Here is a 23,836-nt window from a genome sequence, read left to right on the forward strand (position 1 = left end):
AATATAACAGGTAAATGGATGGTGTTAGATCTATAACCCAAGGGTATTTAGTGCAAAAGGGTATAGATAGATCCATGTAACTCTGGTCTATGTAGGTTTAAGGGGATATAGAAACACCATAAGTTCAGAGAACAACAACAGAATATACACAAGGACAATAAAATGGTAACACAACGTGAGTAAATACAAAACTAGTATATGCAGCCATATGTAAAACGAGGAATGGTGCCCAGCTTGCTAGACAAATGGACACTACTAGCCATTCACTGGTCTACAAGGGCTAGTCAAGCATGTTATCGATGACATGTTAGAGACAAAGACTGTCGAGGAGAACTGCAATGGTGTTGGTGGGGGATCAGTCCGTAGCGCTTCTGCTATTATTTTACAATGCTCAGTTCCTTTACCTAATTTATTTATTTTTTTGGGAGGGAGACTTAGATATCTCCTTTAACTCTGTTGCCACGTTGCGTTGCAGTACTGCATTTCTTAGGTGTGTATTTTAGCTAGGATCAAGTGTAGTGTCCGCTCTCATCAGTGGCTTGTAGGCTACTAGATGGGTAAAATATACATAAGATCATTTCTGTCCGGGTGTATGCAGGCGCACCCAATAGATACCTCCAGCAATTCTCCATCCTCTTGTTCAAGCCATGGTATTGGATAGGTGGAAAGTTAGACGCATGAAAGCGTCACTGGAGTGATGGGGACCTGAAACTCACTTGGGTTTGCCCCTCGCCACCTAACTGGATGGACGGTACACTTATATACGCGTACCATCACTTGTACTGGCTGATGGTTCGCTTAAATATAAGGACTTTTTATATTAGTTTTTGTTCCTTTTACCCCCCTTACTGACAGTTTTGGGTATATCATTTTTGTGCACAAATTTTTGATGTAGAGAAAAGAAGTCTATCTAATCTGCCTAGAGCTTTGCACCATATATATCGTGCTCGGTGGACTTTTTGATCCATTTGGAACAGTTTTTGCCATTTGTACTGATCGATCTCCCCAAGTACTTTGTAATGTTACTATAAAGCCAGTTTTTTCTAAATTGATGACATTTTTTTGCACTTTGTGTACCATTCGGTTGTTCATAGCCTAATTGAACAATACAATATACAATGTTCTCCTGTCTGGCGCAGGGAGACGTTTAATGTCAAAACTGATGCAACGGATGCCACCAAAACTTTCCCATAAAAAATAATAGTAAAAGTACTGGCATCAGTACCCCCTTCCCTGAAGTTGGAGTAGGACACTTGGATATGCTGGAGTTCGGGAACATACAGGCGTGAAACTAGCCTCTCTGCTGCCTGAGGTGAACTATAGAAAGGCGCCCCCTCCCCAAAAATACCCAACTCGGCTATCTTTGGTTGTATAATTGAGCCCCTCTAATTAGGTTATGCCCATTAGTCGATCAAAAAGTTCTTATTTGGCCCCCATACAGTATAACAATTCCTTTCTTTTGGCCCCTACACAATATGCAACAACCACTTTTTTTGGCCTACCACATGATCCCACTTTTTTGGACTACAACTTGATACATGACCCCCTTTTTCTGTTCCCCTATACAATATATTTGACCTCCTTATTATGGCCCCCACATAGTTTATGACCCCCTTTTATACTCCACACACAGTATATGATCTCTTTTTATAGCCCACATGCAGTATACACCCCCCCCTACCGCTAAGTTTAGGATCCCCGTCCCCCCCCCAAACAGAGTATTTAACTCTCCCCAATATATGTTAGGCTGCTACCGGTTGTATAATTTCAACTAGTATCAGATAATAATCTTTACTCAGAATACAGTAAACCGTTGTCCACAAGACCTATGGGAGGGCTAGTGTTGAACGAATAGTATTTGTCGAATACCTCGCTCCCATAGGAATGCGTGTAAGCGGCCGAACACCAAGGGGTTAAGCGCAGTGAACAGGCTTACACGTATGCCTATGGGAGCGAGGTACTTCACGAATACTATTTGCTCAACACTAGTCCTGACGGGTTCCCTTTAATAAAGTCATAACTATAGGTAAAGACATTCTAAAAAATTCAGAGAAATCCTAGCTATATTTAGAGACATGTGATATAAATAGGGGACTGTATAACCCCAGTATAACAGTTTACTGACAGTTTTCACATGACCACGTTTTTGTTATCAGCAATATAGAAGCGATAACATAGTGAAATATTTATTTTCTCCTCCGTAATAGTAGCATTGCTGGAAGGCAGGAAATAGGTCTTATCTTGTCAGTTTGGTCAGGACATATCTCATTTTTATATGTTTGTGGCGTTTATTGGCCATCCTGTGTGAAAGAAAGCTACTAGAACTTGCAAGGAAATAAAATATAAAAAAAACGACAGCGGTTTGTGAAAGCTTCAGGATTTTGCTGAATTACCGTATGCATTAAATACGTGGCCAGGTGACAGTATAGGGATGGAAAGAATGTGCGGCCACAGGGCATTGGGTCTCCATGTAGACAGCCGGCTGGGAGAGGGAGTCCTATACATTTTCCATGTACCCGCAACATAAAAGGGCAGATTTAGGGCTAGTTCACACGTGGGCAAAGGGGAGGTTTTTGACAGCGGAATTCGCTTCAAAAACCTCTCCTTTAACATGGTGGTCTATGTAGACCACTAGCTTTTTTTTTACTCCTAGCGTTTTCCGCCTGAAGAAGCGACATGACCTTTCTTCAGGCGGAAAACGCCTGAAGAATTGCATAGAAGTGAATGGGAGGCGAAAACCGCGCGGTAAAAAAACGCGCGGTTTTTTGCACACAAAACCGCGCGGTTTTCGCCTGCAGTTTCTATAGCACATATAGGAAAAAAAAACCCTAGCGAAAACCGCGTCAAAAACCGCGTGGAATGCAAAAAACAGCGTAAAAAAAACTCCCCGAGGTTTTTTACCTCGCACAAATAAGCTAGGCGGTTTTCACGTGTGAACTGACCCTTATTAAGACTGGTGTTTCGTATGCCAGGTTAAAGGGATCCTATGATTGGATACCCTTTTTTTCTGACTAACACGTAGGAATAGCCTTAAGAAAGGCTATTCTTCTCCTACCTTTAGATGTCTTCTTCACGCCGCCGTTCGGTAGAAATCCGGGTTTTCTTCGATATGCAAATGAGTTCTCTCGCAGCACTGACGGCGGTCCTCAGCACCCAAACAGCACTGGGGGCGTCCCCAATGCTGCGAGAGGACTCTCTAGTGACGCCTCCATCTTCTTCTGGAACGCCCTCTCCCTGCGTCTTCTTCCATCCTAGGTTTCAATCTTCTAGGCATGCGCAGTCGGCTCTGCCATCAGGCCGAGCCGACTCCACATGCCTGCAGCCACAAGAAAATGGCCGCTTACCCCAGCTTACTGTGTAAGCGGCCACAAGAAAATGGCACAGCTTATTGTGTAAGCGGACAATTTCTTGTAGCCGCGGGCATGCGCAGTCGGCTCTCCCCAAGGCCTAGAAGATTGAAACCCAGGATGGAAGAAGACACAGGGAGAAGATGTTCCAGAATAAGATGGAGGCAGCGCTGTTGAGTTCTCTTGCAGCATTGGGGACGCCTCCAGTGCTGTGAGAGAACTCATTTGCATACCGAAGAAAACCCAGATTTCTACCTAATGATGGCGCGTAGAAGACATTTAAAGGTAGGAGAAGAATAGCCTTTCTTAAGGCTATTCCTATGTGTTAGTCAGAAATATAGGGTATTCTATGATAGGATCCCTTTAATAAAGGCCCTGACTGGTGCAGGATATGAAAGAGTCATAAAGGGGCTGCAACCTCTTCATAAATCGCCCGCACGCCCCTGCGCCAAAATGGAGATCTACATCAGTTAGGAACTGGTATAGATTTCCATTTTAAGTCACCATTGTGGTGGTGTTAGAGGCAAGATGTCAACCTCGCCCAAGTTGTCTGTAGTTGCGGCACAGACTTGCAGATACAAGTGTAGGGGATCATACAATTCTTTTGGCAGATCTGTGATTGCAGGTGACATACGGATGCGGACATGCCTTCTTGCGGACAGTAAAAACCACTATGGTTGTGTGCAGGAGGCCTTACACAAATATTCATTCTGTACATTACAGTAAGATGTCTACTGTCTGGCCTGCAGAGAAGTGTCATTTATAGTCCTGTCTACTTCGGGGGGGAGGGGGGTTAGCATTCAGTAAAAGGAAGCTTGTGGTTCTTGGTTATAGAATATTAAAGACAAGTGGAGTATAGATAAGTGGCCGGAAATTAATGATGGGTTGATGTGGGGCGGGTAATGTGTGGATGATGTCAGCGTCGGCAAAGAATTAGCATTTCCAATATATGGTGTGGGGTCCTATAAATATACTGCATAAGGGGGCGATATTAGGATCACTAACGGGTACAATGATACAATCTATAGGTATAATGATAGCAAAATGTCTGCAGAGGAAACCTCTGTGAACTTTATGTGAAAAGTGCTGCAGGAAAAACTGCGATGTGTAAGGGAGCGTTCACACTACCGTCAGTGTCCGACAGGTAGTGTCCGCTGCTAATGTCCATTCAAAATCTTGTTCGGATATTAGCAGCGGACAGTAGCTGTGTCCGTGACATTTTGCATTGATTTAAATGGACATCGGGTGCGTCTTTTACTGCCCGTGAGTGTCCTTAACTGTCTGTTCCCAAAGATGTCCGACTTTTCAAGCGGACAGCAAAACCCGACATGTAGGCCCAGGGGAGGTGAGGGAATATAAAAAACAGTGTTACTTACCTCTCCTGGCCTACTTGAGTGACGTCCTTGACATCACATGGCCGGGGCCTGCATCCTTATGTGTCGTGATGCAAGCCCAGGGTTACATGATGTCTCATACGTCATTGAAGATGGCCGACATTAGCAAGGACCGCATCGTGGCCAGGGAGAGGTAAGTAACAGTGTTTTTTATGTTTGTATCCTCTCCTGGGACTCCCATTATTATACTCTGGGATCTGAAAAAACCCCAGGGTATAATTGTTCATGTGTGTCCACTATGGGGTATAATACTGTGTACTGGGGCCACTATGGGGCTTAGTCTGTTGGTCGGGGTCTTCGGCATCTGTTGGGGGGGACATGTCAAAACTTCACCATGGGGCCCCGCCGTTCCTAGCTATGCCACTGGTAATTAGTTAAAGAGGACCTTTCACCACTTTTGGGCACATGCAGTGTTATATACTGCCAGAAAGCTGACAGTGCGCTGAATTCAGCGCACTGTCGGCTTTCCCGATCTGTGCCCGGTGTGAAGAGCTTACGGCCCGGTACCGTAGCTCTTCTATGGTCAGAAGGGCGTTTCTGACAGTTAGCCAGAGACGTCCTTCTGCCTCGCGGCGCCTATCGCGCTGTACTGTGGAGCGGGGAGGAACGCCCCCTCCCTCTGCTCACACAGCTCGTCCATAGACGAGTATTATCAGGAGGGGAGGGAGGAGTTCCTGCCCGCTCCACAGCACAGCGCGATTGGCGCCGCGAGGCAGAAGGACGTTCCTGGCTAATGGTCAGAAACGCCCTTCTGACTGTAAAGCGCTACGGTACCGATAGCGCTTTACACCGGGCACGGATCGGGAAAGCCGACAGTGCGCTGAATTCAGCGCACTGTCAGCTTTCTGGCAGTATATAACACTGCCTGTGCCCAGATATGGTGAAAGGTCCTCTTTAATAAGTCCCGTTAAAGGGGTTGTCCAAGATATTTTAGTATTGCGACAGGAGGTTGCAAAAGGTGAAGAATAATAATATAAAACAACATGCTCACCTGCCCGTGGTGTCCCAGGCCGCTGTCCTGCGGGGTCTTGGGACTTTTCTGCTGACAGTTCCCACTGCATATGATCGCTGAGGCCAATCAGCAGCCTAAGGAAGGGATATGGGACGTCACAGGTGACATATAGGGGTGACGTTTCGGTTCCCTTCCTCAGCGATCACGTGCGTGTCGCTTGAAGGGCACTGCAGTACCGGACAGTGGTGGGAGTGGGAGATATGGGACCACCAGTATTTTTTCCCTTCTCCCTACCTCTATGTCACCCCTGGACAGGTGCCATGGTGACGTCAGTGGTTTTGATGTTCTGTCTGATGGGTGTCCATGCCCAGAGCCTGGTATACTGTATACACCTGTTATGGCTGATGGGTGTCCATGCCCAGAGCCTGGTATACTGTATACACCTGTTATGGCTGATGGGTGTCCATGCCCAGAGCCCAGTATACTGTATACACCTGTTATGTCTGATGGGTGTCCATGCCCAAAGCCCGGTATACTGTATACACCTGTTATGGCTGCTGGGTGTCCATGCCCAGAGCCCAGTATACTGTATACAGCTGTTATGGCTGCTGGGTGTCCATGCTCAGACCCGGGTATACTGTATACACCTGTTATGGCTGATGGGTGTCCATGCCCAGAGCCCAGTATACTGTATACACCTGTTATGGCTGATGGGTGTCCATGCCCAGAGCCCGGTATACTGTATACACCTGTTATGTCTGATGGGTGTCCATGCCCAGAGCCCGGTATACTGTATACACCTGTTATGTCTGATGGGTGTCCATGCCCAGAGCCCGGTATACTGTATACACCTGTTATGGCTGCTGGGTGTCCATGCCCAGAGCCCAGTATACTGTATACACCTGTTATGGCTGATGGGTGTCCATGCCCAGTATACTGTATACACCTCTCCTTCCCAGCCTGTGCCCAGCACGTCCATATACAGGCACAAGCAGATGCCCAGAAGCCGCCACGTCATGCGTTATACAGGGTGGAGTGTGTACAGCTCCTCAGGTCCTCTAATAGGAGAGCGTGCATGTGATGCGCCATATTCCTCAGAGTATACAGGGTACACATGGGCACAGGCGCCCTCCATGCCCGGCACTAGGCTGTGCCCACCCAGTCTGAGGAGGAGGCGGCGCGCCGGCAGTGCAGGGGTTAAGCTGCGCTCACTTCCTCATCGCTCGGGCTGACGCGCTGTGTGTACATCATGATGGCGGGATCCGGCAGTGAGGCGGCCGCGGGGTCTGTGCTGCGGGCACCGGCATTACTGGCAGTGCTGTCGGCTCTGTGCTGGGTGACTGGGCAGTGCCATGTGAGCCCAGAGGAGGGCGCAGTGAGGACGGTCACCTCCAGCAACTGGACTGCGGTGTTAGAGGGGCAGTGGATGGTGACATTGTGAGTATACAGTGACAGGGCTGTACCATTGTGCCATTGTCTGGGGGGGGGGGGGCATACACATGTCATTAGTCTCAGCGTGTATTGTGTTTACCAGGGTAACTGTCACCAGGAATGAGCCCTAGCCATGGGGTAACAGAGCTCTCATCTGCCCCCAGCCAAGGCATCCCCTGGGGCGGTTACCGGGGTAGGTAGGGAGGTAGATGGCCATTTACAAAGACACTTTACCCCTGGGAGCTCTGAGCCAATCAGAACGTCTGCATCAAAGCAGGCCCCGCCCCTCAGAATTATTAAGGTAATGGGGCTATGAACCTTTCCTACATTGTGATTGGCTGAGAGCTGCCCCTGAGGGTTACAATGACTGTAGTACGTGATATTAGTAGGGTCCCCAAACGATGGACTCCCTATAGTCACTGGGGTCACCGGGCTCTGTGTGTGACTGCTGCTTTAGCGGTGCGATCTCTGATGTTCAGGTCCCTCGACAGACCCGATCGATGGAGAGCTAGTGCCAGTGTGAACCGGGATCAAAGGAAAGGATCATCCTCGTCCACTGTATAGCAATGGTGCTGGGGAACTACAACCCCCACCCTGTAATGTAATAGGACCGCACACACTCCCCATTCCACTTCAGGTGTTTCGACAATGCCCCGGCATCGGTAGCTGCAGACCTGTATGGGGTGGGGGCGTCAGACCCCACAGATCACATTCTGAGGCCTATCCTGTGTATAGCTCCTTAGTATGAAAGAAGCATCGCAGCCAGAGGACCCCTTTATTGGACTTGTTCATTATTTTTAAAATGAGGGTATGGTGGACAATGCTGCAATGCTACTAGAAGTATGGTGCGGCCCAGATTTACTCATCGCTAGACAGCCTGACGATACACGAGATAATCACAGTGACTGATGGCATATCTATAGGCTGCTTTCACATGGAGTTAACACTCCGCTCATTCTGACACGTAAACACATTCTGAGTGAGCGGAGTAAAACAGAATCCCATTGAGTTCAATGGGTTCGGTCTTACGTGCGCTACCCATTGAAGTCAGTGGGAGGCTTTTTTACTAGAGATGAGCGAGTACTGTTCGGATCAGCCGATCCGAACAGCACGCTCGCATAGAAATGAATGGACGTAGCCAGCACGCGGGGGGGTTAAGCGGCCGGCCGCCGTCAAAGTGGAAGTACCAGGTGCATCCATTCATTTCTATGGAGCGTGCTATTCGGATCGGCTGATCCGAATAGTACTCGCTCATCACTATTTTTTACCTTTTTATCACATTGAAAGCAATAGGTAAAAAAGCCTCCCATTAAGTTAAATGGGTAGCGCACGTAAGACCGAACTCATTGAACTCAATGGGATTCTGTTTTACTCCACTCACTCTGAACGTGTTTACGTGTCAGAATGAGCGGAGTTTTAACTCCGTGTGAAAGCAGCCTTAGGGTGAGTTCACACTGAGTATACGGCAGCTTATTCTGAACATAAAACACGGTCAGAATCAGTGGCGTATAAAGCAGTTCCATTCATTTCTATGGGAGCCGGCATACGAGCGCTCCCCATAGAAATGAATGGGCTGCTTTTTTCACTACGAGCACTCCCATTGAAGTGAATGGAAAGTGCCCGCGTGTACGGCTCGGAATGAGCTGAGCTAGCCGTACACGCGGGCACATCCCATTCACTTCAGTGGGAGTGCTCGTAGTGAAAAAAGCAGCCCATTCATTTCTATGGGGAGCGCTCGTATGCCGGCTCCCATAGAAATGAATGGAACTGCTTTATACGCCACTGATTCTGAACGTGTTTTACGTTCAGAATAAGCTGGCGTATACTCGGTGTGAACTCACCCTTAGACTGACTAGTCGTGGTGTATATCACCTTTTTGTCTGGCTTGCCGTAAGGCTGGATTAACACCTGCGTAGGGGACTCCAAGGCAGATTCTGCCTAAAATCGTCCTGTAATGAGGACCCAATCTGTGGGGTCTCACTGTGGGACCTTGATCAAGAGCCCTGCAAGCCAAGGGGGCTAACATCAGCCACATAGGGCTGGAGGCTCTATTCTGAAGTGTCTAAGAGTTAGGCCTCATGCACATGACTGAGTGTACAGGTCAAGGCTCTTCCAAGGGGGGGTCAGATGCATTATGACATCGTAACGGAGCTGAACAGATCCCCCTTCCCCCATTAAAGTCAGTGGGGGAACAAATGATAAATGAGTGCATTCTGCACCCCATTATGGCCATTAGTTTTCCTTAAGATTTGTGTCTACTGTTCAGTCTGTTCTTTTGCCCCGGTCATGGAACAGAAGAATGGACCTATAAATGTTAATGGGAACACAGCCTTACAGAAGCAGCGGAGGTGGGATGACGACCTGCCATATATTTATATCTTATTATATGTGAATTTGTAATATCACACCAATATGTAGTCATGGCCACATGTGGGGGAAATTTCTTTTGCAGATATGTACACAGACCTGCACATGCTGTAAATGTGGGTTTTAATGTCGATTTGGACTGTTTTTGTTGTAATAGGTCCAAGGCCTCATGCACACGACTGCAATTTTTCTCAATTCCATGCGGGTCGCTTCAGGTTTCAAGTGTGTCTGTGGTCCTGAGCTAAGAGAAATTTCATTTATGTCACCTATTTTTCCTGCAGAAATACTCCTTTCCCTCTTCTCTAGAGTTTCCTCCTTGAATATTTCGGACTGTACTAATACAACGGCCTGGGACTCGTATTTCCCTCCGCCTGTTGTGTAGGGCCCTGTGAATGAGAGCTGTCCACCCAGACGTTATCTCCCGCCAGAGGTGAAGGCGCTGCGCCCTGTACTGTAGCAGACACTACACTTGTGATGACAGAAGCTCAGACAGATAAGGAGCCCTCCAGATAACCAGCCATTACAAAGTATGACCTCTCCTAAAAAAACTACTCGGCCTTAGACGCACAGCCACCATTGTGCAATAGGGAGCATTGGTGTTTATATACTAAGGGCTGATCTGTGGGGTGTGACTTGAGGGCGTGCACTTGCATTGGGGGCCCTAGGGGTCCTTAATAGTGTTGAGCGAGTAGTATTCGATCGAATACCTCGCCGGCATAAGAATGCGTGTAAGCGGCCGAACACCAAGGGGTTAAACGGTTCGAATATTCGATGCGATTAACCCCTTGTTGTTCGGCTGATTACACACATTCCTATGCCGGCGAGGTATCCGATCGAATACTACTTGCTCATCACTAGTCCTTAACTTTCTGTCTAAACCGCTTTGAGAAGAACCACGATGTGTTGCTGCCCCGGTTTTTCCTGAAGCGCTTCTTTTTTTTGCTGCGGGACGCCCCATTGGGCCTTAGCCTCAGGGTAAGTTCACACAGAGTTTTTGGCAGGCAGAAAAAAATGTGCTTCAGAAATTCAGAAGTGGTTTTTGGCATTTTTTTTTTTCTTAGCACATTGTTTTTCAGATAGACATGGAAAATCTGCATCAGTAGAACTCTAGTGTTTTTTTCTGCCCCCATCTCTGGGGTTTGCAAGATGGAATCCACCTGAAAATAATAATAATAATAATAATAATAATACATTTTATTTATATAGCGCCAACATATTCCGCAGCGCTGTACAATTTGTAGGGTTCAAATACAGACAGAAAGATGCATTACAAAGAAAGTCATTTCACACAATGGGACTGAGGGCCTACTGACCCCACAGCATTAGAAGTAAATGTTGTTAAGATGGAATAACACTGCATTTTTTTTTCTTTTAACCCAAGCAGGAATCAAAGTATTAGAAGTAAAAGTTCTCCCTTTATATTTCCAGTTTCACTTGTTTCTTTATCCACAAAAACAAATCGGTGGCCACTAGGGCGTTCACACTTATATGTCAGCCTGTGTAGAGAAAATAAGCAAATTCTTCCTTCCATTCTATTTTAAGAGGACCTTTCATGTCCTCGCGGTGTTATATACTGCTAGAAAGCTGACCAGCTCAGTCAGTGTGCGCCCCGGTGGTGGAGATATCGGTGCGGTTAGTTTCGGCACTGATATCCCTCTACTGTCAGAAGGGCGGACCTTACAGCCTAGTGTCATCGCTGGGCTGTGAGGAACACCCCTTTGACAATACAAGGCTATTGAAGTATACTGTCAGCGGGGGGAGTTCTTACCAGCCCGACGATGATGCTAAGTTGTAAGGCCCGCCATCCTGACAGTAGACGGATATCAGTGCCGATACTAAATGCAACAATATCTCCGGCACATACTGGCAAAGCTGACAGTCTGGACAAGGTTGAGATCAGGGCTATATATGTGGGGGCCATATCATCACTTCTAGGACTCCTCATCCAAAGGGCAAAGGTCACACCAAATAGTAATGGGATTTACATTTCTCCTTTGTTTGTTCACTTCATTTTGTTAATTGTTACAAATAAGCCATTAACCCTTCTATTTCTGAAAGCATTCTTTGTAGCATTTCTCCCACACCTGCCTAAAACTTTTGCACAGCACTGTATGTTATCGGAGGGGTGTGTAGTGACATAGTGAACATAATTCTTTTTCTGTGTCAATGTACAATTTTACTTCTGAGAAAATCAACATTTCATCTGCTTACAAATGAGCTATTAGGTACATCTGGGCTGTTCCGCACCTACCAGAGCACCTATTTTTACCGCCACCCCCTAACATCGAGATTGAAGGGTGCTGATCTGCACCGAACGCACATTTGCATATAGATTAAATGTTGATTTGCTCAGCAGTAGGATTGCAGTGTGACAAAAAAGAGCCGTATTCACTATGTCACTAACCGACCCTACAGTACGGAGGTGGTTTAGGACATATTTTGGTGGTGGACGCCAGGTAAGGTCTGGGTCAGAATAAAATCGCCCTATGACTTGGTAGTCCTGGTCTGGCTGTAGTAAAAATCTTAGACTGGTAGGATAAAAATAAAAGGATGAGCCAGCATATGCCCACCTACATTACATGTTAGCCAGGGGTGTAGCCATAGGTGGTGTATCGGTAGTAGTGCTACTGGACCCTGAGACCCCCTAAAGATCCCACTGCCACATAAATATACTACTACTACGCATGTCTGGGCGGCTATTTTCTTGTGGCTGCTTACATGAGCGTACTCTGCATGGGTTGCTGCCGATGAAGAACGGGGGAGCGATGTGAACGGGGGAGCGTATTTTTCGGACTATAAGACGCACTTTTTTCCCCCCAAATTTGGGGGGAAAAGAAGGGTGCATCTTATAGTCCGAATGTGGCGCCTGGCATCCGCTCTAATAGAGAGGCGGATGCCGGCAAGGGATAGACGCCGGGGCCTGAGACATCGCTACGTTCCTCTGCCCTGCATGAAGCCAGCAGCGGCGATACTATTCCGCTCCTCCGTCCCCCCGCCGCTGGCTTCATGCAGGGCAGAGGAGCGCAGCGATGTCTCAGGCCCCGGCACCTGTGATGGCGTCTATCCCTCCCCGGCATCCGCCTCTCTAGTACAGCGGATGCCGGGTCTGAATTGGCGGCCCCTTCTCCCCCGGGGCCGGTCCCCACCGGCCCCGTACCTGTGAAGTTGCAGGCCGGCTCCTGCGCGGCGATATCGCAGGAGCCGACCTGTTCGGGTGAGAGCCGGGAGCCTAATGAGGCTCCCGGGCCTGTCACTGCTATATATCAGTATTGCGACTGGGTCTATGACCAGCCGTAATACTAATATACAGAATGGCCCATAGACGGCAATACAGTTGTATTTTCAATACAAGGTGATCTAAGCAATAGATATTCCCCAAAATGGTATAACTAAAAAGTACTTCTGGCCCCGCAAAAAAAAACACTCTATGCGTCCCCGTACAGCTGCAGGGTCACCTGTCAATGTGGCCTTGCAGCTGTTGCAAAACTACAACTCCCATATATTAAATATTTTACCATTTTTTGCTTCAAAATTTTTTTCCCCTATTTTCCTCCTCTAAAACCTAGGTGCGTCTTATAGTCCGAAAAATACAGTAAGCGAGCAGCACAGTTTAAGGTGGATTGGAGAGGGCGAGAGTATTCACTGGGAGTCCATGGAGAAGGGAGTTGCAGTAATCTAAGCGGGAGGTTATGAGGGCATGGACTAGCATTTTAGCAGTTTCTGGGTTCAGGAAGGATTCGATGGGCGTTCTTGAGTTGGAGGCAGCAGGAGGTGTTGAGGGTTTGAACGTGTGACTTGAAGGATAGGTCAGAGTCCAGGGTTAACCCAAGGCAGCGAACCTGTGGGACAGGGGTAAATTTGGTTTAATTAACTTTGATAGATGGTTCAGTTAGAAGGGCCGTATGAGGTGGGGTTAAGATGAACTCTGTTTTCTTTGTTTGAGAAAGCGGGAGCAGAGAAGGGAGGCTATGGCCGCTAAACAATCTAGAACTCTGGTCAACAGAGAGGTAATGTCTGGTCCAGAGAGATATATTTGAGTGTCATCGGCATAGCAATGGTACTGGAAACCATGAGATTCTATAAGTTGGCCCAGGCCGAGGGTGTAGATGGAGAACAGGAGGGGTCCTAGGACAGAGCCTTGGGGGACACCTACAGAGAGAGGGCGTGGTGAGGAGGTGGTGTGTGAGCGGGAGACGCTGAATGTGAGGTATGAGGAGATCCAGGAAAGGGCCAAGGGATGAGAGTGTTTCTAACGAGAGAGAGTGGTTGACTGTGTCAAAGGCAGAGGAGAGGTCAAGGAGGAGGATGACAGAGGAGTGATGGAGGAGGAGTGACGGAGGAGTAGGACAGAGGAGTGACGCAGGGCAGAGGAGTGATGGAGCAGGAGGACAGAGGAGTGACGCAGGGCAGAGGAGTGATGGAGGAGTAGGACAGAGTAGTGGTGCTTGGCTTTAGCTGTTAGAAGGTAGAGATGAGCGAACAGTGTTCTATCGAACACATGTTCGATCGGATATCAGGGTGTTCGCCATGTTCGAATCGAATCGAACACCGCGTGGTAAAGTGCGCCAAAATTCGATTCCCCTCCCACCTTCCCTGGCGCCTTTTTTGCACCAATAACAGCGCAGGGGAGGTGGGACAGGAACTACGACACCGGGGGCATTGAAAAAAATTGGAAAAAGTCATTGGCTGCCGAAATCAGGTGACCTCCATTTTAGACGAATAGTGGATTTCAAATCCGGGTCATATGAGAATGTGAACTTTGTGACTATGAGACAGGGATAGCTGTACAGGCAGGGATAGCTAGGGATAACCTTTATTTAGGGGGGAATGTTATTAAAAATAACTTTTTGGGGCTCTATCGGGTGTGTAATTGTGATTTTTGTGAGATAAACTTTTCCCATAGGGATGCATTGGCCAGCGCTGATTGGCCGAATTCCGTACTCTGGCCAATGCATTCTATTAGCTTGATGAAGCAGAGTGTGCACAAGGGTTCAAGCGCACCCTCGGCTCTGATGTAGCAGAGCCGAGGCTGCACAAGGGTTCAAGCGCACCCTCGGCTCTGATGTAGGAGAGCCGAGGGTGCACTTGAACCCTTGTGCACCCTCAGCTCTGCTACATCAGAGCCGAGGGTGCACTTGAACCCTTGTGCACACTCTGCTTCATCAAGCTAATAGAATGCATTGGCCAGCGCTGATTGGCCAGAGTACGGAACTCGACCAATCAGCGCTGGCTCTGCTGGAGGAGGCGGAGTCTAAGATCGCTCCACACCAGTCTCCATTCAGGTCCGACCTTAGACTCCGCCTCCTCCGGCAGAGCCAGCGCTGATTGGCCGAAGGCTGGCCAATGCATTCCTATGCGAATGCAGAGACTTAGCAGTGCTGAGTCAGTTTTGCTCAACTACACATCTGATGCACACTCGGCACTGCTACATCAGATGTAGCAATCTGATGTAGCAGAGCCGAGGGTGCACTAGAACCCCTGTGCAAACTCAGTTCACGCTAATAGAATGCATTGGCCAGCGCTGATTGGCCAATGCATTCTATTAGCCCGATGAAGTAGAGCTGAATGTGTGTGCTAAGCACACACATTCAGCACTGCTTCATCACGCCAATACAATGCATTAGCCAGTGCTGATTGGCCAGAGTACGGAATTCGGCCAATCAGCGCTGGCTCTGCTGGAGGAGGCGGAGTCTAAGGTCGGACCTGAATGGAGACTGGTGTGGAGCGATCTTAGACTCCGCCTCCTCCAGCAGAGCCAGTGCTGATTGGCCGAATTCCGTACTCTGGCCAATCAGCACTGGCTAATGCATTGTATTGGCGTGATGAAGCATTGCTGAATGTGTGTGCTTAGCACACACATTCAGCTCTACTTCATCGGGCTAATAGAATGCATTGGCCAGCGCTGATTGGCCGAATTCCGTACTCTGGCCAATCAGCGCTGGCTCTGCTGGAGGAGGCGGAGTCTAAGATCGCTCCACACCAGTCTCCATTCAGGTCCGACCTTAGACTCCGCCTCCTCCAGCAGAGCCAGCGCTGATTGGCCGAATTCCGTACTCTGGCCAATCAGCACTGGCTAATGCATTGTATTGGCGTGATGAAGCAGTGCTGAATGTGTGTGCTTAGCACACACATTCAGCTCTACTTCATCGGGCTAATAGAATGCATTGGCCAGCGCTGATTGGCCAGAGTACGGAATTCGGCCAATCAGCGCTGGCTCTGCTGGAGGAGGCGGAGTCTAAGGTCGGACCTGAATGGAGACTGGTGTGGAGCGATCTTAGACTCCGCCTCCTCCAGCAGAGCCAGCGCTGATTGGTCGAGTTCCGTACTCTGGCCAATCAGCACTGGCCAATGCATTTCTATGGGGAAAAGTTAGCTTGCGAAAATCGCAAACTGACAGGGATTTCCATGAAATAAAGTGACTTTTATGCCCCCAGACATGCTTCCCCTGCTGTCCCAGTGTCATTCCAGGGTGTTGGTATCATTTCCTGGGGTGTCATAGTGGACTTGGTGACCCTCCAGACACGAATTTGGGTTTCCCCCTTAACGAGTTTATGTTCCCCATAGACTATAATGGGGTTCGAAACCCATTCGAACACTCGAACAGTGAGCGGCTGTTCGAATCGAATTTCGAACCTCGAACATTTTAGTGTTCGCTCATCTCTATTAGAAGGTTATTAGTGACTTTATACCTCCAGTTATAAACAATGTTTCAGAAATGAACAGTACAGGCCAATATAAGAAACTTTGTGATGTATCTTATTAAGGAGATCTGTTTCCTTCTCCAGTTATTAAGCTGTTCTGCCCCTTATCTCCATTCTCACTGCTTGCTTCCATGATATCCATCTCCATATTCAGCGCTATGGAGAAGGGAGGAGGTAGAGTAAGATTCTCAGATGGTCAATTGATTTATCGCCTCCTTCTTTGTTCTAGCTATCCTCTTATCTACAACTTAGTGTTAAAAGAGCACAGAATAGGAAAGCAGCAGTAGCTGAGTCTTTTCTATTCCCATCCCCGCTTTGTAGACTAGGGGTTGTTCAGACGACAGAATTTTTCCTAGCTGAAAAATTCAGCCTCAAAACTTCGTCTCCCATTCGCTGCAGCGAATGGTGGAATCTGCACCAAATTCCTGTGTGTGAACATTTGCCTAATATGTAGCAAGTAACTGCCTGAAAAGTGGAGAAAACTACAAATTTCCTAAATAAGTTTTATTACAAAGTTTCTTATATTCATCTCTACTATTCATTCTGATAAGTTATTTATGACTGGCGGTGCACCCCAAATGTTTGGTAGTGACGGCTCATGCCCAGTGCCCTATACTTATCATCACTGTGAATAACCAATAAGGAAGTGCTGATGACTGTAAATAAGACCGTCGTACCCAGACTTCAGACTGAAGAAACAGCGCCTGACACTCCGAGCTGTGTTTGTGGGTAAAGGAAGCCACAGGACAGCACTAGGGGGGAGGGGATGCTTTTTAAGCAGGGCACAATTGGTTTTACGCCGGGGACCTCAGTCTCTATTTGCAGCTTTAGTTCTGTCTTCTGAAAAGACTTCTTCCTCTGTGACGAAGTTAGCACAATCTTTTTCTAGTGCCTGACTCATGCACCTTGACACTGAGCAGCACATGACATGGCTCTAGATCCGCAGTCTAATATGGGATCTCATTACGGTACAATGTGCGCTTTGTGCTTCCACTTCTCCCCATTGACAGTAGTGGTAGCAGTTGTTCGGTGAGCGTCCTTATACTTCAGATCACACATTGGGCCACTGTTTGGGCCAGTGCAACATATCCACTTGTTACCAAGGCTGTAGAATCGGAGTCAGGGTCGTGGAGTCGATTCTGAAAAAAGTTACAGACTCCGGCTTCAAATAAAAAATTTTTTTATATAGTATATTATACAATTATTATTAGGTGTCATCTCAGGGTCTTGTTCAGAGTCTTCTGTCTCGGGGGCGGTGATGTCTATGTTTTGTGGCTTCTTTCTTGCATTCGAAGACTTTTGCTGCTCCTGCCTGACCATAGTTGTAAGTTGGTGGTTTGGCCTACTTACCCCACTGCTTGTTGCTTACATTAAAGGGGTTGTCCAGGGTAAACGTTTTTTATATGAGGCCGGGGAAGGTGAAAAAGAAACCACATGGTCACCCCTGATACTCCCAGCTTGGTCCGATCCTGCTGCTTTAGTGTCTTCGTCCGGCGTAAGTGACCACTGAGGCCAATCTGGGCCTTCAGGAAAGGACACGGGTCATCAATCACAGACGTCACAGACCTCAGCGGTGACCCCAGGCTCGTGATGTCACCGAAGGGAGAGTGTCAGACTCTGCAAAGAAGCCCAAAAGAGGTGAAGGTGACTACAGTGTGTATGTTCTACACCTCGCCTGGGCCTCCATCTATTATATTTTGGGGTGTATAATAATATAACGCAGAGTATAATAATGTCACTTCTGGTTCTATACAAACTTGTTCCTCCTGAAATGATCCAAGGACCCGAGTAACCTGAACTGGAAACAAAACAATTCCTCGAAGGTTTCACATTTGCCAATTTTTCGTCCGCCGGTTTCAGTTCTAAAATGGCGGACACCTGACTGACCTCATTACAGCCCGCCGGTCTCTCCATAATTGTAGGTAGCGGTCTGCTTGTCTGTTGTTCTCGTCAACCGATGGACCAGAACAATGGACAGCTTGACACAAGTAAGTGTGTGAATAGGGTTTTAGAAGACTCCATTCTCTTACACGGCCTGAGGGAGCATAGCTATACGGACTCATCATATATAGACTGTATATACAGACTGTGGCCATGTCTGTGTGCCTAGCATTATAGATCTATATCTCAGGCACCTTTTTAATCCTCTTGCACATGGTATAAAACATGGCGTAGAACAGAATAATGTGTCCTGTCATTTCAGCTCCTCTGTCTGGCAGTGTCTGTGCTGCTTGTGCCGCCGCGGGGGCCATGGCGCTACTTTCTCCACCTCATTATGGTTATGGCAGCTGTTTCCTGGAGCAGAAATCAGTTATTTCTGTTGCTTTGGTTTTATTTTATGAAGTTTTTGCAGTTTTGGGCCAACTTTAAAGGGAAACCGACTTCATTTGATGTTAAACAATAGAGAGTTATTTTTACCCTTGCTCATGTTCTGCCTATTGTAATGTTTCTTTAACTTTCTGTATTGGTTTTACTTTTAAGACTAGGTTCACATCTGCCTAGGAGTCTATGCCGCAGATTATGTTGAAAAAAACCTACACGGAGGACTTTTTTCACTGCTGGTTTCAGACACTCGGCGGACCCCATTATGGTCTATGGAGTCTGCAGGTAACGCTTTTTGAATGGACAGGGTCCCCATGCAGACCCGAATGACAGAGAGATGAATGTTATTGAGAGCCTAGAGGAAGACCAAAAATCGTGTTGGCTCTGGGGGCTGCAGAATGTAAGTTGCTGTACATTAGTAGCCTGACACTGCTGCAGCCTTGTCGCTGTGTGCAAATTGCTGCAGAAATGGGAATAATGTTTTTTTTGTTTTTTTTTGGAAGACTCGAACACCGGGTAGGACTTGCAGAGTCATATGCGGATTCTACACATTCCAGTCACATTAATGTGACCACCTGTCAAAATCCAGAATAGCCACCTTTGGCAGAGCGGACCGCTGCGAGACGTGCAGGAAGAGAGGGGATGTTGTGATGATGTCACTGGGATGTTGAGCCATGCCGACTCCAGTGCCGTGGCCAGCTGTGCTAGGTTACGCGGTTGAGCATCCATGGTGTGAACAACCCGATCAAGGTGGTCCCACAGATTCTCCAATGGGTTCAAGTCCAGGGAATTTGTTGGCCAAGAGAGTACGGTAAACTCATCCTGGTGCTCCTCGAACCACGCACGTACACTGCGAGCTTTATGACACGTCGCATTGTCCTGCTGGTAGATGCCATCATCCTGAGGAAAAACAATTTGCATGTAGGGGTGAACATGGTCCGCAAGGATAGATGCATACTTGTGTTGATCCATCGTGCCTTCCACAATGATGAGCGCACCCAGATGGCTGATGACACGTGCCTTCTGTGATTGGTTATTTAATGTTGATGTCAAAAATAGGCGGTGGTCACATTAATATGACTGGACTGTGTATAACTACCAAAGAGGTGAATAATTGGGGCTATGAAAATGGCGTAGCATAGTTGACGCCAGGTTCACACTAACTTATGCTCTCCATTGTTCAGGTCTGTCATGGACCGGACCAACAGAGAGACGGATTGCTAAAACACAGTGATGTGAGGGAGAAAAAACTGATACCTGTTGGACCCCACTATAATCAGTGGGGTCTCTCTGGATCTGTCGTCGTTCATCATTAGGCTCCTCATTATTGTTAATTCGCTCTTCTGGTCCTACAACAGACAAAAAGATTGTGTTAAATGATACAGATGTGAACAATACCCTAAGGCTCCATGTTGCAGAAATGCAGCGGTAAAAAAAAAACCAAAGAAAAGAGGGAGATTCTGGTTAATCTCATCCACACGTGGCGCTGCGGAATAACACATGTTCATTTTTGCTGCGGAATTATACGTTTTTTCCTTGTCGATCCACGCTGCATTTTTTTTCAGTGTGTTTTAAAAGCGTTTTATTACATGTGTCGTTACCCGAAATATGCTCTGCTGTTTCCATATCTCCCATTCACCTCTATGGGAGTTTTTCTGGTACCGACCATGATTTGCCAATATGGGAATAAACCCTTGAACGTTTTAAAGGGGTTTTGCAGGCTAATGATATTGATGACCTATCCTTAGTAAAGGTTATTTGTATCCGATTGGGTTGACTGTGACATCCAGCACCTCCACTGATCAGCTGATCACAGCAACTACTGGAACATACACAGAGAATAGAGCAGGAAGCAGACAGCGCTGTTCTCTGTGCGGTGGTCTGACCAGGTACTGCACCTCATCTCCCACTCACTTGAATGCTGGTGCATTCCGCTGATGAATCCTACAATTCCTGTGATATCCCACAAATCTTGAGTTACTGCGACACAAAGAGGAAGACAATGGGAGGAGCGGGTGGGACTAGTTAGACAGATGTGGGTAAGATGATGGGAGTTGTTACGTTATTTAAACGCGACTCCCTATTTTTCCCTGATGGGAGTCATTGTTTAACCTGGACACGACCCCCAGTTTTTCCTTACATGTGAAGTCCTGGGCGTTTTTCTGCATCTTTGCTGACACAGACAGTATTTTTGCATGGTGGTCGGCATACAGGAGAACACATGACATCTTACTGCCCCTCTTTCCTATGGTTGTCACCCCAGACATCTTACTCTTCTGAGTTTTGTGATGAAATAATAATTATTTGCATTTCTTTGGAGTTTTCTGAATGTAATAAATAAAATCTGTGCTTCTTCTATGATGCGCATAGTACAATGTCTACATCGTGAAATTGATTTCCTCCTGGGCTTTACAGGGATTAATATTTAAGAATAGATTCGGTCCCTTAATCCTAACACTACAGAAGTAATGTAATCTCCCGTCAGAAATCTGTAATGAAAGGAGTGATAAAGGGTCAGACAACTACTTAAACCTGAAATCCGGGCGATCTGTGTAGGTGACGTCTGCAGTGGGGTTTGTGTACTGGATGTTATTGTCTATTGGGAACGTTACCTGCACCAAAGATGTCACCAAAGTCACAGCCCAACGCCAATTGTGGCTTCCTAAATGGCTGACAGTCACGGTCCGTCAGATGCAGTAGATTCTCTAATTCATAAAAAAAACTGCACACTGGTGCACTCCGCCAGTCTTATGCAAAAAAGCGTCAGAAACCCTTCGGACACCCAATGGACCCCATTATAGTCTATAGGTTCTGCAGGTGTCCACCGTTTTAGCGGTCCGGCCCCTGCGGAATCAAACGACGGAGACCCATGTTCAGATATGAACCTAGCCTATGAAAGTAAATATGTAACAGTGTCCATCTAATTATACAATATTAATCATTGTATATTGATTTGATTTTGTAGCAGGAGTCGGTAACTTTTTTAACTCGACCCAAAATTGGCCCCGAGTCTGACTCCACAGCCCTGGATGTCACAAGTCGGGGGTATCTAGGGATTTTATTTTATTTTTTTTGTATTATTGACTGGCCTGGGTTATTCATGTTCAGAGCCTCCCCCTGATCAGCTGTCAGGCCCAGTGCTACCGGTATATAGTATACAGAGCTGAACACGGCTACTACAACTCAGCTCCTATTCACTTCAATGGGTGCAGAACTGCAGTAATGTGGCATGACCACTATATAGTGTATGACTCCCCCTACAGCTGGCTCTGTATACTGTACAGTACTAGGCCTAATGGCAGTCCTGACCAGCGTCAGTGCTTGTCCCCCAGTGATCAGATATTCATGACCTCTCCTGTTTTGAACCTCTGGATATGGTAAGCATTCAGGTTTCCGTTCGGGGGGCTCGCATTAACAAGGGATTACATGCAGAAACCCATGGACCATAATGGAGTCCGCGCGCTTTTCGGCGAAAAATGCAGAGAGAAAAACGCTGCTTGCAGCACTTTTCTCTCCGCATTTTTTCAAGTGGGGTGGAGATTGGAATCCCCATATGGAGAGCCATCGCTGGTGTGAACTGGGTCTAACATACCCTACTGTAATAAGTAATGACCCAGTAACTAAAATTATAAAAATGGCGAGATTTCTCATGTCTTGTAATCCAGTCTTCTTTAGCGCTTCAGTGTAAAGCATGGAGGATAGACAGGGTAGAAAATTGAACTTCGGAGACAGTAGGTAGTTATCAGAATCTTCCATTTTTTGCAGGCTGAAGAAATCTGCTTGAGGGAGTAAGATAAGTATTTGACACATGTTTATTTTTACACAATATGGTTTTTAACGCATTGTAGGACTCAAGAAAAGCACGTCAAAAACCGCATCACAACTGCGTAAGAAAAACAAAAAAAACCTGCGTTTCGCTAGTTTCCGCCTCCCATAGATTTCAATGGGTTTTTCAAGGCTGAATCCGCCCGAAGATAGGTCAGTAAATCATATAGAGGAATCAAATCTCCCATTGAAATGAATTCTGCTTCCAAATCCTCTTGTAAAAAAAAAACTGTGTGAACTCGCCCTTAGATTCTGAATGCAGTAGTATTGCAATCTGTCTAGTGGCCGATTACGTAGAAGATGTAATGGAGTTGCGGAGTGTGAGTAATCCACGTTTGTTTGTTTTCCTACATTTGGAGAACAATTTCCTATAAATAGGACGGGCCCGGACCAGAATGGGTTAAATCCGTAAAGGCGCCCGGTCTGACTGCAGAAAACAATAACCTTCCCCGGCTGATTGTAATGCATTGTTCTTGTAATAAATGTGTTGCTCGCAGCTACTTCTGAGTATGATTAAGATTCAGCCGCGCTGTGGAAATTGAAGTACATTGTTTTCTTTTCTCCCCCCCTTAAAGTAGCACAAATTGTTTTATCTCCGAGATGTTCATTCATAATCCAAAGGGCAGATTGAGGAGATGTTACAGCCTTGGGAGACATTTAATTATTCTCTGCTCATGAGCCCTTAAAGCATCACAACAAAAAGAAACCTCACGTCCGGAGCTTGTGGAATATATTCTGGGAAGAGATTTGATTGATGTGGATCAGCAATCCATAGTCAGAGAGAGACATGCAAGTTAATGCCGTCAGTCATCGCTGACCTATTACGAGGAGGATTGCTTGAGCAAAAATAATCCCTAGTTTTTTTTTTCTTGCTGAACATAATATCTATATATTGTACGGAGTGCTGTGTTATAGACTAGGGCCGTGATGGCGAACCTATGACACGGGAGCCAGAGGTGGCACTCAGAACGCTCTGTGTGGGCACACATCTGTGGAACACATTACACTGTGTGGGGGCCACTTTGCAGCAGATTGTACTGTATGGGGGCCACTGTGCAGCAGATTATACTGTATGGGGGCCACTGTGCAGCAGATTATACTGTATGGGGGCCACTGTGCAGCAGATTATACTGTGTGGGGGCCACTGTGCAGCAGATTATACTGTATGGGGGCCACTGTGCAGCAGATTATACTGTATGGGGGCCACTGTGCAGCAGATTATACTGTATGGGGGGGCACTGTGCAGCATATTATACTGTGTGGGGGCCACTGTGCAGCAGATTATACTGTATGCGGGGGCACTGTGCAGCAGATTATACTGTATGGGGGGACACTGCAGCAGATTATACTGTATGGGGGCCACTGTGCAGCAGATTATACTGTATGGGGGCCACTGTGCAGCAGATTATACTGTATGGGGGCCACTGTGCAGCAGATTATACTGTGTGGGGGCCACTGTGCAGCAGATTATACTGTATGGGGGCCACTGTGCAGCAG

At 47.0% G+C, this 23,836-nt stretch overlaps 1 protein-coding gene across 2 annotated transcripts in view; it reads left to right on the forward strand.

Moving 5' to 3' along the window:
* The first annotated feature begins 6,804 nt into the window (after positions 1 to 6,804).
* TMX4 (thioredoxin related transmembrane protein 4) overlaps positions 6,805 to 23,836 on the forward strand; it is a 48,921-nt gene continuing 31,889 nt past the window's right edge. For both annotated transcript variants that reach the window (XR_012715307.1, XM_075267437.1), the window contains exon 1: positions 6,805 to 7,130. Coding sequence is in view for 1 of the 2 variants with exons in the window: in XM_075267437.1 (XP_075123538.1) it covers positions 6,943 to 7,130 (188 nt within the window). In the remaining variant the exon portion in view is untranslated. The remainder of the gene's footprint in view (positions 7,131 to 23,836) is intronic.

Source organism: Leptodactylus fuscus, chromosome 3 (genome assembly GCF_031893055.1).
Source record: "Leptodactylus fuscus isolate aLepFus1 chromosome 3, aLepFus1.hap2, whole genome shotgun sequence".
NCBI lineage: Eukaryota > Metazoa > Chordata > Amphibia > Anura > Leptodactylidae > Leptodactylus > Leptodactylus fuscus.